At 44.5% G+C, this 16373-nt stretch overlaps 1 protein-coding gene across 1 annotated transcript in view; it reads right to left on the reverse strand.

The window, feature by feature from the left end:
• Positions 1-16373, reverse strand: part of uvssa (UV-stimulated scaffold protein A) — a 43852-nt gene that overhangs the window by 10409 nt on the left and 17070 nt on the right. The window contains 4 exon segments of the mRNA XM_036130065.1: positions 5299-5436; positions 5552-5727; positions 5729-5760; positions 11137-11248. Of these exon segments, the coding sequence (XP_035985958.1) occupies positions 5299-5436; positions 5552-5727; positions 5729-5760; positions 11137-11248 (458 nt within the window).

The following is a 16373-nucleotide window of genomic DNA, read 5'->3' on the forward strand; positions in this document are numbered from 1 at the left end:
CTTATTTGTTGGTTTTATTATAGTAAATAGTAAGTGAATTTCACTTATATAGTCACACTGTGTACAACTTAAAACATTTGAAAGAAGATTTAAAAGAGAGATCAAAAAACTAAAGTATAACATAAAAAATGTAAAACACATCATATCTAATCAGTTCTAGCAGCCCAGGGCCCAGTGAGGCTATAATGCGTGTTAAAAAAAGAGCATAAGGTTACCTAGATGCTTTTTACTGCCATGGATAGCTCTACCTGGAGTAATAATCAGAGTCTCACTTTCATTCAGGTTAATAGTCAAAAATTATCACTCAGCCACTGCTTTATATGTGAAAGCCAGCTGATCACAAAGCTCCATGTTTGGGCCTCAGATGTCCTAAAGGAACAATAAAGTTGTATATCATCTCCAAACAGATAGTAGGAGACATCCCTAAAGTGTTGTATAATCCTGCCGAAGGGGAGCAAAAAAAATTAAACTGATCTCAGGACAGAACCCTGAGGTACTCCACAGGAAAGTTCAGCAGGGTCAGAGGTCATATGGTAAGACACTGAAGCTCCTGGCAGTCAGATAAGAAGAGAACCACTCTGACAGTGGACCAGTCATGCCGACCATGTCCTTCAATCAGTTTATCAGGATATCAGGAGGTCCGACGGGATTAAAACACAGCGTCTCCCTGAGTCTGCACCCATCAAGACTTTAGGCTGTTTCAGTGCAGTGGCATTTCTGAAAGTGTCATAGAAATCGTTGGCCTCTAGGAAAGATGTAAGTTGTTTAGACACCACCTTGTCTGATAAGTTGGACAGGAACGAGAGCTTGACCACTGGTCTGAAGGTCTTTAGGTGGGATGGGTCAAGGCATGGCTTTTTGAGTTTTGGTTCCAGATCAGCATTTTATAACGAGCTGGGAAATACACGGGATCACGGGGAGAAGTTAAACAGTTTGGTAACCCAAGGTCCGATTGAGCCATAGACATTTAGTAGGTGATTGGTGGGGAGGACAGATGGACCAGAGCCGGGGGTCCCTGGTCCATCTGGGGCTGGATTACCTCCACCATCTGCAGTCAGGTTCTCCTGAGTCCTGCTGATGCCCTGATAATCTGACTGAGGTATGCTGAAGCAGAGACACATGTAAAAGCTGCAGGACAGGAGTTGAAGATCCCTGCACTATTGTAGGCTTTCATCTTGCTTTCCTTCACTGAAACGGATTTGAAACAGGGCCCGGTGTTAGAGGCGGGGACCATAATATGGTCTGGACTGCAGCAAGGACGGGAATTTTACCTTCTATACTCCTGATCTTTCCAATAAAATAGTCTACGACATCTTTGCAGAGGCTGCACAGGGGCAGTCGGAACAGCAGGCCACAGTAGAATTATGTGGAACAACACTTTTGAGTTTTTTATTTCATGCGATCAGCTGGCAAAAATAATCAGACCTAGCAACTTTTATCTTGTCATTTAGAGAGGACGATACCTCCCTAAGATGTAGTCCATGGACCTCAGGTTTAACACCTATCTGAGGCGCTCAGTTTTCCGGCATAGCCTCCCGAGATTCAAAATGCTCTCATTGATCCAGGGACAGGGCTGGGTGGCACCACCTGATCTAAGGTGGCTGCACAATGACGATCAAAGTAAGGCATAAAGCTGTCCCCATCAGAGCATTCACTCAAAGGGCTACAGACAAGAGAGGCAGCTAATCTTTCTGCAGCAGTCTCAGTGATTATATGTCGCAGTGATAGTCAGGGTACCTCAGCGTGTGCAATGAGATCAAAAAGCACACAGCAGCAGACACTCATGTGAGCATCCTCCATACGGCTGCAGGTCCAGACTGGCCAGTTAGAGCTAAAAGCTTCAGTCATTCATAGGATTTCCACTGCTGGGCTGATGAATCCTCGTTAACATGGAGCTTAAAGTGCCCAAGAATTAAAACTGTGTCTAGTTTTATTAAAGACCATAAAAAGTCCTTAAAATCATCTAGAAGGACACCAGCAGGGCCAGGGGGAAGTGCAGACAGGACTTCTCGTGGCTCTCTTTTAACGATGACTTTCTTCTAAAGGCCAGATTTGTGGAGTGTGACCCAGATAGCTGTTCTCTCAACAGATTCTCTCACTTCTGCTGTGGATCTCTGAAGGCCCTCCAGAGTCACCGCGGGCCTCTTGGCTTCTCTGATTACCGCGGCGCCTGCCTGAACAGTCTTCAGATGGACGGCTCTATCTTTGCCAGGTTGCAGTGGTGCCGTACTCTTCCCGTGTTCAGATGATGGACTGAGCGCCATGAGATGTTTGGTCTTCTTTTAGAACCCAATCCTGCTCTAAGCTTCTCCACACCTTTCCCCCTGGCCTGTCTGCTGTGTTGCCTGGTGTTGTGCCAGTTCAGACGTGACAGAAAGCGGTAACGGACTACGTTACCCACGATGCAATGTGGTCAAAATGGCCACCAACTCATGTGGTCAAAATGGCCACCAACTCCCATCACGCAACACGGCAAAATGGCCGCCGATCAAGGAAACAGCATCAATTCGGGACGTAACGGACTGCGTTACCCATGATGCAATGTGGTCAAAATGGCCACCAACTCCCATCACGCACACGGCAAAATGGCCGCCGATCAAGATAAGGTTGCTATAGTGATGGCTATAAAAGCCGATCACCCACGACCATCTTTCTTCTTCCCTGGCTTTTAGCCAACCCGAGAAGACACGCACAGCTGATTCCCACGCCACGTGTTCGATTGCTCGCTGGACCGAGATTTTTCGACGCAACGGTTATTCCCTGCTTTATAACAGGAGGTCGACTTAAATAAGTACTTTTAAATTCCCTCTGATCAAAAGACTGAGAGACGCCGCATCTCCCACTGATCGAAGAGGACCCCGCTTTTGTCTGGCCAACAAAGCGACTGTTGAACCCGGAGGAAGAAACGAAGCAGCTTCTTCCCCGTCCCGCTGCAGCCTGTGGACAACTGCGCTCGTCGAAGCGCGTCCAGAAAGCCACACTCGGAGCGTTCCGGACCAGCCCCGAGGCAACTCAAAGTAACGGGGTTTTTCCCCTTTTTATTTCTGTTTCACCAACAGGGTGTTTAGAAGTGCCTGGGCAGGCGGTAGAACTTTGTAGGTGTTGGTTAATGCTTTTATTCCACGACGAAGTTGGAATTATTCTGCTGAACATTTTCTTTGTATGTGCATGCATTTTACAATTGATTTTGCTGTGTTGATTTGTGATCCATCAAGAACCCCGCCGTGGGTTACCGATTTATCTCTTTTCATCTTCTTCCCTGCTTCCCCCCTCTCTCTCTTTTCGCTCCTTATCAGTTTAATTTCTTTGTCCGAGCTCAAGTCGCGGGCTTTGCTTTAAACTCCTAGTTAGCCCCCCCCCTCTCGAAACGAGGCATTGTCCCATCAGCGTAAGCGTGGTTACGTTATTAGGACCTCCCCTCATACGTCATCGTAGCAGCCATCTTGGGAGGGTCACGTGTATCTGGACTGTAGGTAGCTTAGCTGAACTAGCTTTGTGTAAGACATCAAAGCGTCCAGTGAGATTCCCGAAGCTGTTCTGTCTGTCAATGCTGATACGTGAAATGCCGATGTTTCGAGGGCGGTGTTAAACAACTTTGAGTTAAGTTAAGATCTGCTAACCGCTCATTTTAATCCATTGTTTATTTTTGTTTTGTTCTTTATTTCCACATATATATTTTGCATGTTTTAGTTTAGTAATGAGTAAGAATTCCAAAGTTGTTTGAATCAGAGAATTACTGTAACAGGGAATTGCTTTTGGTTCAATAAAACCAACCACTGCGGAATAGACATTGTTTTGTGTTCAGTCCAATTCACAGTTGCCTGGGTATTCAGAAATCAGAGCTAACCTCCTTTGGAGTTAACATCTGACATTAATACAGAGACAATATCATTGGATGGTGATAAGGAATAAGGATTTAAACTCTAATTGCAGTTACATTGGGGTTCTCACAGCCTGCTGGATAAACCTGGTCGGTTAACAGTCCGACCTGATCATTTATTCCAGCATAAATGAGTTCATAACAGAAAGTTAACTAATGCATTAGTGGTATAAATACTTATAAGCTTATAGCTAACATCACCACCATTTGAACTATATTTGTTATAGCGAAATTTTGAGTTGAATGATTTTATTATTTAAATTATAATACCAAATTATAATTAATAATAATAATAAGCATATTCAACCAGCTTATGGCATAGCACTGGTCTCCATGATGCTGTTTGTTCTCTGATGTTCCCTGACAAACCTCTGAGGCCAGAAACCAAACAACTGCATTCATGCAAAGGAAAAATGACACAAAGCTTGACTCCATTTCCTAACTCAATGTTCACCTCCCTCCTCACACCTACCTCCATTTTGTTATTTGCAAGACTATAATGATCACCTGCACTCCTGACTGTTACTATAGTAACAACTGTTTATTTGCTTATATGCACTACTCACCTTGACTGAATATTGATTTGCACTGCCGACTGTTTATTCACAGTACCAATTGTTTACATATACATTTACAATACCGTACTTTAACTGTAATATGCAATTACCTTCCACTGCACTTTAATTTAAATAGCTTCTGTCCAAACTTTATTTATTCATTTTATAGTAATAGCCATCTGAATATTATGCTCACAATTCTGCCTATAGTAATAACCACCTGTACATATATTCATAGTACATATTCACCTGTAAACTCTGTTATTATAACAATCATCTGTATATTATGCTATTGTACATATCTGTAACAACTCTATTTATAGTAATATCCACCTGTATATTATATTCGGTACATATCCAGCTGTAAATCTAGTTCACAATACTAGTTATCTATATCTTATATCCATAGGGCAAATCTATCAGTAAAATTCTGTTTATAATAGTATCCATCTCTATATTTATTCAGTACATATCCGTGTCCTGTACTTATGGAACCATTGTTTATCCTGCACTTGCTGCTATTGCACTTCTGGTTAGACCTAAACTGCATTTCGTTGCCTTGTACCTGTGTAATGACAATAAAGTTGAATCTAATCTAATCAATGGTCAACCATAGATTTTTAGGATTATCAGAGTCAGGGACACTGAATACAAATGCATACCACAAACTGGAACAACTTTTGAACACCATGTATCATCTTCCTTCCAGGTCACACCCACATTACAGTTGTTGGTGGTGAAAAGGTTCAGCAGTTGAGAACCCTTTACCCAGCTTCTGTGGTTTAACCCGTGTGGCGTACAGTCATGTGTGCGCCTGCCCAAGCCCACATGTGCAAAGTGTGTATGTATGGTGTGAATTACTTGATGATCTTGCCAGCGTTGGGCTGCTCCTGGCCCCAGTAGTACAGGTCCAGACCAAAAGGAACAACTGGAGCTTCAGCGGCCTTCTGCTCAGAGCCTGACTGAGATGAAGCAGGGCCAGCAGTGCTGCTGCTGCTGCTCAAAGGGAGACACATGGAGGGCAGATTAACCATTATTTATTGCTTTTACTGAACGGTCGGGGAGAAAAAAGTGAACAGAATCAAGTGTGAGGGTCTGGGAGAGAAGTCCTCACCTGGATTCTGCAAGAAGGGGGATCTTCTGTCTGAGGACACGCAGTGTGGCAGCTGCACAAGTTGGATCCTGCTCTTCCTCTATAAGCCTCTTCAGCTGCCTGGAGGAGGAAGACGAGGTGGAGGGAAGAGGGGGTGCTGGGGGTCTGCTGGCGGGGGCCTTTTTCGGTGTGAGCGCCTGCAGTTGATGTGGAAGGTGAGGGATCCAGACCTGAACAAAAGATATGTGCTTCAACGTTAGGTCCATTTCTCTGAGAGGTGAAAACCTGCATCACATGAGAAACTCCACCAACATGTTCATTCACTAAAACATTAACCCAGGTATGCTGTGTGTGTGTGTGTGTGTGTGTGTGTGTGTGTGTGTGTGTGTGTGTGTGTGGGGGGGGGGGGGGGGGTCTCTGGGGGCTGAGCAGGACTTAAGCAGTCACATCCTTGCACACAAACAGCAGGAAGGATCAGAGAGCAGCCATAAGCCAGGAGCTGATCCCAGCTGTTATTAGGCCTGACCTGGGGCGCTTTGATTCACATTCACTCATTGCTACGACACACTATCAAAAGCCTTCACTCAGTCTGAAAACTTTTCCTCGTTCACCTTTGGAGGAAAACAAGAGGATTTCTGTTTTGCTGCATTCCAAAACCTGTAGAAGCGACAAAATCCAAACTTCTGACTAGACTCAACTCATGACTGCAGCACAGTTCTGAAACTACAGAGGAGACCAGCAGCCTTTAGGTTGACCCATGTGTCCCGCAGAAACGAGCCAAGATTTCATTTCCATAAAAAAGACGTAAATGCAATGCAACCAGTGGCCACCAGGAGGAGATGCCAAAACCTGTCATCTCTAGACACATTTATTCTCAGCCAGTTCCAGTTATTTATTCATTTCCTTTGTATGACTTATTATAAACTAAATCTCTGCCTGGTCGTCGTGTGACAAGTTCTCCTGGAACTTCAGAACCCGAGGAAGACCCTTTCCTTCTTATTTAAACCCATCTCCAGTCCGCTCTACTGGTCAAGCTATGAAGGCTTTTAAGGCTTTAAAACAACAGGTGAAATAAACTACAGGTCATATCATCCAGTTACTGAACGACTCCTCATGACTGTTGATTCCAAATAGGAAAAAACACTGAATAATCAAAGAAAACTAATCAAAGAGGCAAATTTAGATATGGTATTTTTAGATAGTATTTGATTTCACTAAATCACTGAAGGTTATAATTAAAGCTGCATTAACAAATCAGCAGGTGATTGGAAGCGGCTTGAGTTTGGTCGATCAGAAACTAAAGATGGGACGTTGTTCTTATCACTGAGCAATCACTCTTTGGTGTGAACGTTGTTACTGTGAGGAGAAGACTCGGTTAGTTTCGGTATCGGTGAGGTGTTCAATAATCAAGTCTGAGGAAGCAGGAACGGTCTGAGGAGCTACATAAAGAAAACGGCACTTTTTAACAAGGCATGTCGGCTTTTATTCAGGCTGCTATGACAAAGAGCCAGATCTCAGGAGAGAACAGGAAGATATTCTAGAAAAGTTTTACACTTTGGAGGAGTCCCGTTCTGTCTGTCAGTGACTCTGTGAACAACAGGACAATGAAATGTTGGTTGTCTTTAGGAAAGCTTGCTGGGGTACAGGACTACAGAGACTGCTGTTAGCAGCACTAGTTGTGTAAATGCTAACTGATAATCTGGGGTGCAAAGGACCATTTCAAATGTAGACATAACATTGATCTTTGATTTGATAGAATTGCTAAACTGGGGTTAACTGCACATGGTGTGCCGTTTCCTCCACCCCAAATATGATATTTCATGATCGATGATGACAGAAAAGATGTTTCATTTTCTCTATAGAGACAACAAACGAACAAACAGTCTAACACTGGAGAACATGACAGCAAACCAGAACTTTTTCTCTTAAATATTAACCTAGACCCAGCTGTGAATGCCTGGTAACATGGGGCACATCATATTTACAGAAGCAACATTCTGTCCTGGGTAGCAGTAAATAATAAATGCATGATTCTTTTTAGTTGTGTTTTAACTGTAGGAAGACTACTGTCCAAACCTCTGGGGGATTTCACTGCATTTGTAGAGTCATTGTTTTGTTTTATTAGAAAAAAGTTTGGTAGCACAGCTTCAGTCTCACTTTAGGCAAAAAGCATGAACAAAGTATTTGTTGTAATGTGTTCTCAAAGAGAGATTAGAATCGGCTAAGGGCCTAATAACTGGTAGCCCAGTAGCCTTGCAGCAAGAAGGTCCTGGGTTTGAATCCCAGCCTGGGGTCTTTCTGCATGCAGTTTGCATGTTCTCACCATGCAAACTGCATGGGTTCTCCAGGGTTCTCCTAGCTTCCTACCGTCCAGCCTGTACTCCGCCTCTCGCCCAATCATCGCTGGAAATAGGAACCAGCCCCCAGGTGACCTGGAACGCATAAGCAGGTACAAACACTGGATGGATGTTCATCGGCTGAAAGCTATTTTGTAGCATTGGAGCATCACAAAATCTGGGATGTAAAAATGAACCACAAGCTCTCTGCCCGCTGCATCTCTAGTCATGATAGTAAATGCTGATTACGGGTAAAGCAGGAGAAACTGTTTTAAAACCCAAGTTCCATTATTTTGGCTTGTGGTTATCTTGAAGGTAAAAAAAAACCTTTAGAGAGTTGAGACCAATTAGCTGCACCAGAAAAGAAAAAATGTGGTAAAAAGGTTCCAACGTATTAATGGTCAGGATAAAATAGCATTGGGTTTGTCACAAATATGTGGTTTCTTTGTACAGTTTGCATTAAAATATTTGTATCAAACACATATGTCAGTGGTTAAGAGACCATTATCCCCCCCCCCCCCCCCCCCCCCCCCACACACACACACACACACACGCACACACACACCGTCAGGAGGTGAACAGTCAATGTGCTGTTTCTAGAGCGCCCAAAGGCTCAGATCTGACTGGCTGTTGTGGATGTTAAGACGCACAGATCAATGTAGGAAATGTGTTTCGTGTGTGTATGTTTGCAAGAGGGTTGTTGGAGAACAAAGTGAGGAAAACATGAAGGAGGGGGGGGGGGGGGGTTTACCAAAGCTTAAGAAAAAGAGGATGAAAAAGCAGAAAGTATTGATTTTCCAGGGTTAAGCAGGGCCTGTAATTAAAATGTTAATTTGAGAAAGAGAGCTGGTGTCCTGACAGCAGAGGGAGGGATAAGAGACCCGATAACCAGAGAGACAGAACAGAAAGGACAGAGGAGAGAGAGATCAGAGAGGACAAGAACCAGATGAGTAATGAGACAAGAATGATGGTCGCAAATATAGACAAAGATGACACGGGAAAAACAGATGGAAAAGGTTAAAAAGACTAATCGGAGAAACTGGAAAAGGAAAAATAATAATGAATGAGATAAGAAGGGGAGAATATTGAAGTAAAGATAAACTCAGAAGACTGTATTTTCTACTGCCAGCAGCAGCACTGACTTACCAAGGAGTGCACTGATGGACTCAGACCTCAACACTGAACGCAACACAGAGTCTATCACTTAATCGGAGTCTATCACTGCAAGAACACGGCATCTACTGTCAAAATTAGCACCGAAGTTTATTCTTACGAGGTTAGATTGTTGCATTGGTGTCTTTGTTAGCACTAGTAAAAGAAAAGATATATCAGGCAGCTACCGCTCATTCATCACGCTGGTTCTGACCCACAGCAGCAAGGTGGAGCCGCACCATCACTGCTCTCCTTTTAAAGCACTTTGACCTATGGGCTACTCAGATAATCATATGCTGTCCTGGCTAGCGATATAAGCTGTTTTTGGAGAGTAGCACCCTAACGAATACACCCTATTTTGGATGAAAAGTTGACTAAAGCCAGCCTGTAGGATCTTTATTTATACGTTTAATAAAAAGAATACAAGGTAAACTAAAAGGGAGCATTCCTTCTTATTCAAGCGAGACCACAGCAGGATGGCATGAGAGAGAGAGTGGGTGGTACAATCTAGGTGCAGGGCTAATAGGGGCTCATTAAAGAGGTTGCATTGTTAATTTGGTATGGCCCCTCTAGATCATTACCTCACCCTACTAATCACCCCGACACAGACACATAGACACAGCTGTTTGGGGCCCAGCAGATACAATCTAATTACTCTGGCTTCTAATTGATTAGTAATGGAAGGAGAAGGAAGTGGAGAGGGGCGGGATCGTAGGTAAAGTAAAGCCTCATCCTGAATGGAATGAGCCACGAAGAAGAAGGAGGGGAGTGTTAGCCAGAGGCCAAAGGTCACCTGCCCCTGGCCAAAAACAACACGGGCTGACCCAGCAATAACTGTAATATTGTGCCATTAACACAGACATAAAAAAAGCCTCCCAGTTAAAACATACATGTTCAATATGGCTGACTTAGCAGCAGCATGGTGGCTTTGGTGTTCACTGATGCCTGTGGCTTGTACCTCCTTTCTAAGAGAAATGGTAAAAGGCACTCAAACACCATCTTATAGGTAGAAAACAGCATGTTGTTCTGGAGCTGACAGAGCAATAAAATAAACAGCCACTTGGTTATCGACCTAAACATGACGTCTCTCTCAGCGCGCTGCCTGGAGGCTAAACGTCATGCAGACCAGAGCCGGCGTCAAGACGTCGCATTTTCATTTCGATAAAACATGCTCATCTGTGATAATCCCACACAGGAACAGACCATTCAGTGGGGCACATGTTTGTATTAGAAAGAAACAGCTACATAAACGGTTCAGTGGCTGTTTAGAAGCTTAAAGTTGGGTTTTTGACTGCTTAGCATCATTTTCAGAGCCAGAAAAGGTAAGAGCAACTAGACTGTGTTCCAGGAGAGGGAACTCTCCTGAGCAGCAAGAACAACCACTTTCAGCAGCCGCCTTCAGTCCAGATATGGTAATCAGCCCAGCACACTTTCTGTTCAGTCACGACAGAACGTACGCTTTAACAATACTTACCTGCTTTGGACAAACAAAGCAATGGCTCACTTGAAATTCCTCCATGTTTGGGAGGAATTTGGTGCTGAAAATGGGTATTTGATCGTTAAGCATTCCTCTTCAGTTGAGTTGGTAAACTTTTAAAACTGAAGGGCTATTGTGGTGTGGAAATATAAAACGTGATACTCTTGACCCTCTTTGGTGTTTAAAAGAAGTGTTTCTAACATCAGTTTTAGGCCTAGTCCTTTTTCTACTCTTACTACCGTTCACTTGGTGAAGGATATATGTCCACTAAACTAATATGCTGGAGGAAAATATCCCACAAATCATCAAAACATCTCAAATCTTTGTCTTGAGATTCATTTTTTAAAAGTTATTAAAATATGGTAAGCATGGTATGGGGTGTGTGGCTGGAAGATTTCACGGAATAAAGAATAAAATGAGTGTTAAACCCGTTTAAAATGAGTGTTTAACCCACTGAAACACGGTACCTGCTCTCCATCAGCTGCCTCCTTGAGGCCCTGCTGGGTGTTTGTTTACTGAGCGTGTGGAGATCTGAGCAGATTAGGGCAGCAGCGGGTCTTCTTTTGTAGCTGCCCATCAGTGTTTGTGCACGTGTGTGTGGGCGGGAGTAAAGACGTGTGTGTTTGGACAGGGACACTGACCGTACTCGGCTCGTAGATGCTCAGGAATGTGGGGCTCATAGCCTTCTTTTTCTGGAACCTCTTCAAACTCGTCGTCATCGTCCTCTTCCTCGCCATCTGAGCTCGCCTTCATCTGAGGAAGAGGAGGCAATGGGGTTTTAGAAAACATCTCTGACATATAAAGGTGCGTAGTTAATCAGCGTAACTGGGCCCACATACGGGTAACTCTGCAACAAATCACTGGCTTTGTTAGCTACAGGACTGAACGTTACAGACAACTGACATTTTAATGTTTGACTGAAACATCTGAAATATAAAGTCTAATGTTGGGCCCAGATCAGAACACTCAAACTCTGGACTTGGCTTGATGCATCAATCTGGATTGCTGAACCAGTTTAAGAGCTGTAGACAGTGACGATGCTTCTTACAGACTCATTTCTCTTCCTGGTAGAACTGGACCACCCTTCACTGCACAATCATCTCTACAGGTTCCAGACTAGTCCATAAAACACAGCGGCCTTCTTTATCGGCTTGGAGAGCTGCTGATGCTGCTACCCCAGCAGATGATGCCAGAGGAGATCACACTCGGCACAACAGACTTGTAGAAGACCTGCAGCATCTAGCTGCAAACTCTGAAGGACCTAAGCTTCCTCAGGAAGTCCAGTCTGCCCTGCCCCATTTTTGTAGGCAGCTTAACAGTTGTGTCTCCAGTTCAGTTTGTCGTCCAGGTGATCACCAAGGTATTTATACTCCTCCACCACCTCCACTTATACTCCCACGTTGGTACGATTCCTATTTGTTTTATCCATATTTAGAATGAGGTGATTGTTTCCACACCATGCCACAAAGCAGTCCACCAGTTCCCTGTACTCAGCTTCCTGTCCCTTTCTGTTTCATCCAACGACTGCAGAGTCATCAGAGTATTTCTGCAGATGACAGGAGTCTGTCTTGTACTGAAAGTCTGAGGTGTAAAGAGTGAAAAGGAATGGTGAGAGTACAGTCCCCTGTGGTGCTCCTGTGCTGCTGACTGCCTGGTTAGACACACAACCCTTCAGTCGCCCTAACTGTGGTCTGTTTGTCAGGTAGTCTCTGATCCAGATCACTGTTGAGGCCTCCACCAGAGTGTTCTGGATTATACTAAATGCACTGGAGAAATCAAAGAACGTGATCCTCATGACGCTGTTTCAGAGGTGACAGACAGCTGCCAGGGAGACTCTGTCGAAGCAAAGCATGAATTGGCCTAAAGCAAATCTCTGCTACAGAGCTTTAAAAACGAGGTAGTCGTGTTAACAGAACATGTTTGAATTGCAGTGGTGAACTGTCAGATTTTTCTTTAAGCCTTTATCTGCAGAGTGCCGCATCAGACAGCAGCTACGGAGAAGCTGGACGGGTTCTTCTTTTGGAAACATGGAAGCAGTTTGACGAAACAGCTGAAGAGTGCAGTTTTCACTTGTTTTGCTTTTGCTGAACTTCCAGCTGCAGATTATTGAGGCGCGGGCCGGCCTCCCTTAGAGGCTGCTCTCTGACTGACGATGAACTCCATCGCTGTAAGGGGGAGTTTTTATGGTAATGAAGGAGCAGCACCGTGTTTCATTGATTTCATTCTCTTAAAACAGCTTCCCGCCTCAGACAGACAATAGTTGTTACAAGGGTAGCTTCCTCCTCTGCTGTCTCCCAGCAGATTGGTGGATGGTGAGAATAATGCTGGATGCCTCCCGCTTTTCCTTCTAAATGCTCATAACACCTCAAACATACAAGAAATGCATTCCAAGCAGCTGACACACAGTTAAAAGTGGATGTGTGATCTCTTTGTGTTGGGGGGGGGGGGGGGTAATGGAGTCTGGATGTGTGTGTGAGCCTGTGTTTGATGATCAGCCATCAAGGCGCAGCTAAATTTATGCTTTTTAATTTCCTGCCGAGGTTGTTAGCCGATGGTTGGGCTACAATGCAGAACACAACACTCCTGTACGGAGAGGGGTCATTTCCATTACACAAGCGTGAGCAGGGTGTGTGTGGCGCTGGGGGTGCACACGCAAACACACACTCCAGCTCAGCAGCATCATAATCACGGTGATTAGCGTTATGAGGTGCAGTAAAACCTAACGTTAAACTAACCTCTTATTCCCACAGGCCTCTTTATCATTCACTCACTGCATCTGTGTGCATTGGCTCACTCAGTGTGTGTGTGTGTGTGTGTGTGTGTGTGTGTGTGTGTGTGTGTGTGTGTGTGTGTGTGTGTGTGTGTGTGTGTGTGTGTGTGTGTGTGTGTGTGTGTTGCAGAGCTGCTGGGTTTCGGCAGATAAAGACCATTAACATGTTTGAATTAGTTTACAAATGATGAGTTTGTGAGTGATTACCCAGAAGCCCCCTCCCCCCACCACACGCCCGCCCTCGCTGCCAGCCGGACAGAGTCAGCTAACCATGTCACAAGCCTGCATCCGCAGCTCCAGAGGCGGCGCGCGCAGAACAATTAAAAGCGTTTACATTACAACACTTGCTGTTCCGTTAACAGGCAACTAAACAATTAAAGGCTAATTAGCGCTCATTAAAGCTCCCACAGCACACACTGAGGGAGCTCTGTGAGCCAGAGACGTTATGACACGTGCAATGCACACATGCAGGCATTTTCTGGGCACCTGCTGTTACATTGTTCTCCCATCTGGCGAGCCGGTCCACCACCATCGGCTGAGAACCTGCGCCACATTCATTTAACGACAGCTGGACTGGAGCCAGAGGGAACCACCGCTGCCGACACCGGCTCCAGCTTCTATCTGCTGAACGGACCCTTTGCTCAAGTGCTCCTACAGCTGGAGACCAGCTTCTCCACCCAAGCTGAAGAACGGTGATCCCACAGCATGACGCTGCCACCACCGTGGGGTTCTGTTTTTCATTCAGCCTGTTAAAAAAACTTATTTTGGTTCCTCCTGAGCAGAACCCGGTCCTCTAAAGGTGTTCAGCTCATGGCCCGCAGCACCACTTTTGAAACAGACTTATTTTTTAGAAGGGTTCTCTTCTTTTAAGGCAGAATTACTGGAATGCACGACTAATAGTTGCCCTATAGACAGATTCTGCTGCCTCAGCCTGGGATCTGTGCAGCTCCTCCAGAGTTCCCCGGCTTGGGCCTCTCAGCCGCTTCTCTCGTTCATGTTCTCTCTGCTCAGCCAGTGAAGAACGCCATGTGGCCCTTTTATTGATGGGCTGGCAGTTCTGCCACTGGCCTGTAGGGCTGGATGACCTATCACATATTTCTAGTCATGAAGCATCACTGAGCGTTAACGTTACCAAAACCACAAGGAACTGTTGGGAAACGCATTCATGCTATACATGCCAGTCATCTGCTAGCTGATGCTGGTTTAAGGCAGCAGGAAATGTTTTCAGTGGGCATTAAGGTATTCTGGCCCAGTCAGGACACCGTAGATATCTGCTAAAACAATTAATCAGATTTATCAATTTTTAAAATAATCAGCAACTTGTTTAGTAACTGAATAATCAGTTAACTGGAGTATACAGACAACAACCAACATAGAGCAGCAATTGAGTCAAAATGCTACCAGAAATATATACATTTAAAAAAACGTCTTTATCGGCAAATATGCCCTATTATTATTATTAATTATTATTAATTAGAAGAAGAAGAACTTTATTATTATTATTATTATTATTATTATTATTATTATTATTATTATTATTATTATTATTATTATTATTACTATTATTATTATTAAGACTTTAGATTGCCATATTGCGAGCATTCAATTCTTTAAACATCCTCCCTGACCGGTCCGCTGGGTTCTGGGGTCTTCGGGATCCTGATTGCTCTAACGAACCTCTGGGGCCACAAACCCAGCAGCTGGATTTCTACACACAGGAGGACTTGGTTCAGTGTTGTGGAGACCTCTGAAGGCAACTGGCTGCACTAGATTTTAATTTAGGGGTATCCATGTAAGGGCTGACACAAATGCATGCCACACCTTTCAGATTTGTACCTGGAAAAGATGTAGCAAGCCATGCAGCATGTTCCCTCCACGTTACAGTCACACACACACTCTCTGACGTTACATCATATAACATCCTTAAAGAATGGATGGCAGTTTGTGGACAGGTCTGAGGGCCGTGGACACCTCTGTGCAGCGCTGCAGGCTGAAGGCCAGCTGTCTGGTCAAATAAAGGCAAAGCAAAGGATCTCCAAACCGCTTGGCTCTTGTGCTCTTAGGTTTTCTAATACCAGGTTGAACGATCTGTCTGACATGTAAGGAAGCTCACTCCATTCCCGCTGACTCAGAAACAACACATTCACATCCACACAAATGATTCTTTTTACTTCTGGGGGGTAAAAAAAGAAAAAGAAAAGGTGTTTAAGTGAATGAAAGCGAGAGTTGCGATAATGTGCGGCCGTCTTATTTATTCCCCTACAGATGGAGGAGACAATGCTGCTAAACAACGTGTAACATTTGAAGCACCAGAGCAAACTTTCTCCATTACTCCGTGCTGCTGCAACTATTATTCATCCTCAGAGCGCGATGGATTCCCTCCCAGCAGCCGTCCACAGCCTTACGCACCGATATAACCTCTATAGGTTTTGTGCTTGTCTACTTTAATCCCAGCTGGTTTATTCTGCTCTGATCAATGACCTAAGACTAAGAAGTGATCACCCAGCTGGAGGAAAATCCTGCCCTAACATCATCCCTTTTCCCCTGCTTTCTGCCTCTTTGTCTCTAATTCACCCTAATTTAAGCCTGATAGCATCGAGTGCTGTCGCGCGGCCTGGCAGAGCTGTAAGTCTTACAGCGGGATTAGCTTTCCTCCAGAAACATTTTGCTGACGGCCGGCGCGGCTAAAATATGGCCTCTATTCCCCCGCATGGCTGCATGAGGGGCTGCTTTGCATTTTAACGAAGCTTTGGTTTATTCTCCGGGACACACACGGGGAGAAAACGGCCCGCGGCAGATAAAAACTGCTGCTGTAAATGAAACTCCAGATTCAGCAGACAAATTAGAAGCGATGCTTCGGGCAAAGGAGAGCCATGAGTCACTGGAAGACGAAAAGGACAGAACAAATATTGGTTACTCCGGCATTAAAAACCGGCCCAGATAGAAATGAAAAGACTTCCGCAATCCAGCTGGATAAATAAGAACGTTGTTAAAGTAAAAGAGGACCGGGTGGGACTATAATGGCAAAGATGCTGCCGCAAAGATAACAAACACGCAGGGTAAAGAGAAAATCCAGGCATCACTCCTTCTTTGAAATGAAACCAACAG

The sequence above is a fragment of the Fundulus heteroclitus genome, unplaced genomic scaffold (genome assembly GCF_011125445.2).
Source record: "Fundulus heteroclitus isolate FHET01 unplaced genomic scaffold, MU-UCD_Fhet_4.1 scaffold_28, whole genome shotgun sequence".
NCBI classification, from domain to species: Eukaryota; Metazoa; Chordata; class Actinopteri; order Cyprinodontiformes; family Fundulidae; genus Fundulus; species Fundulus heteroclitus.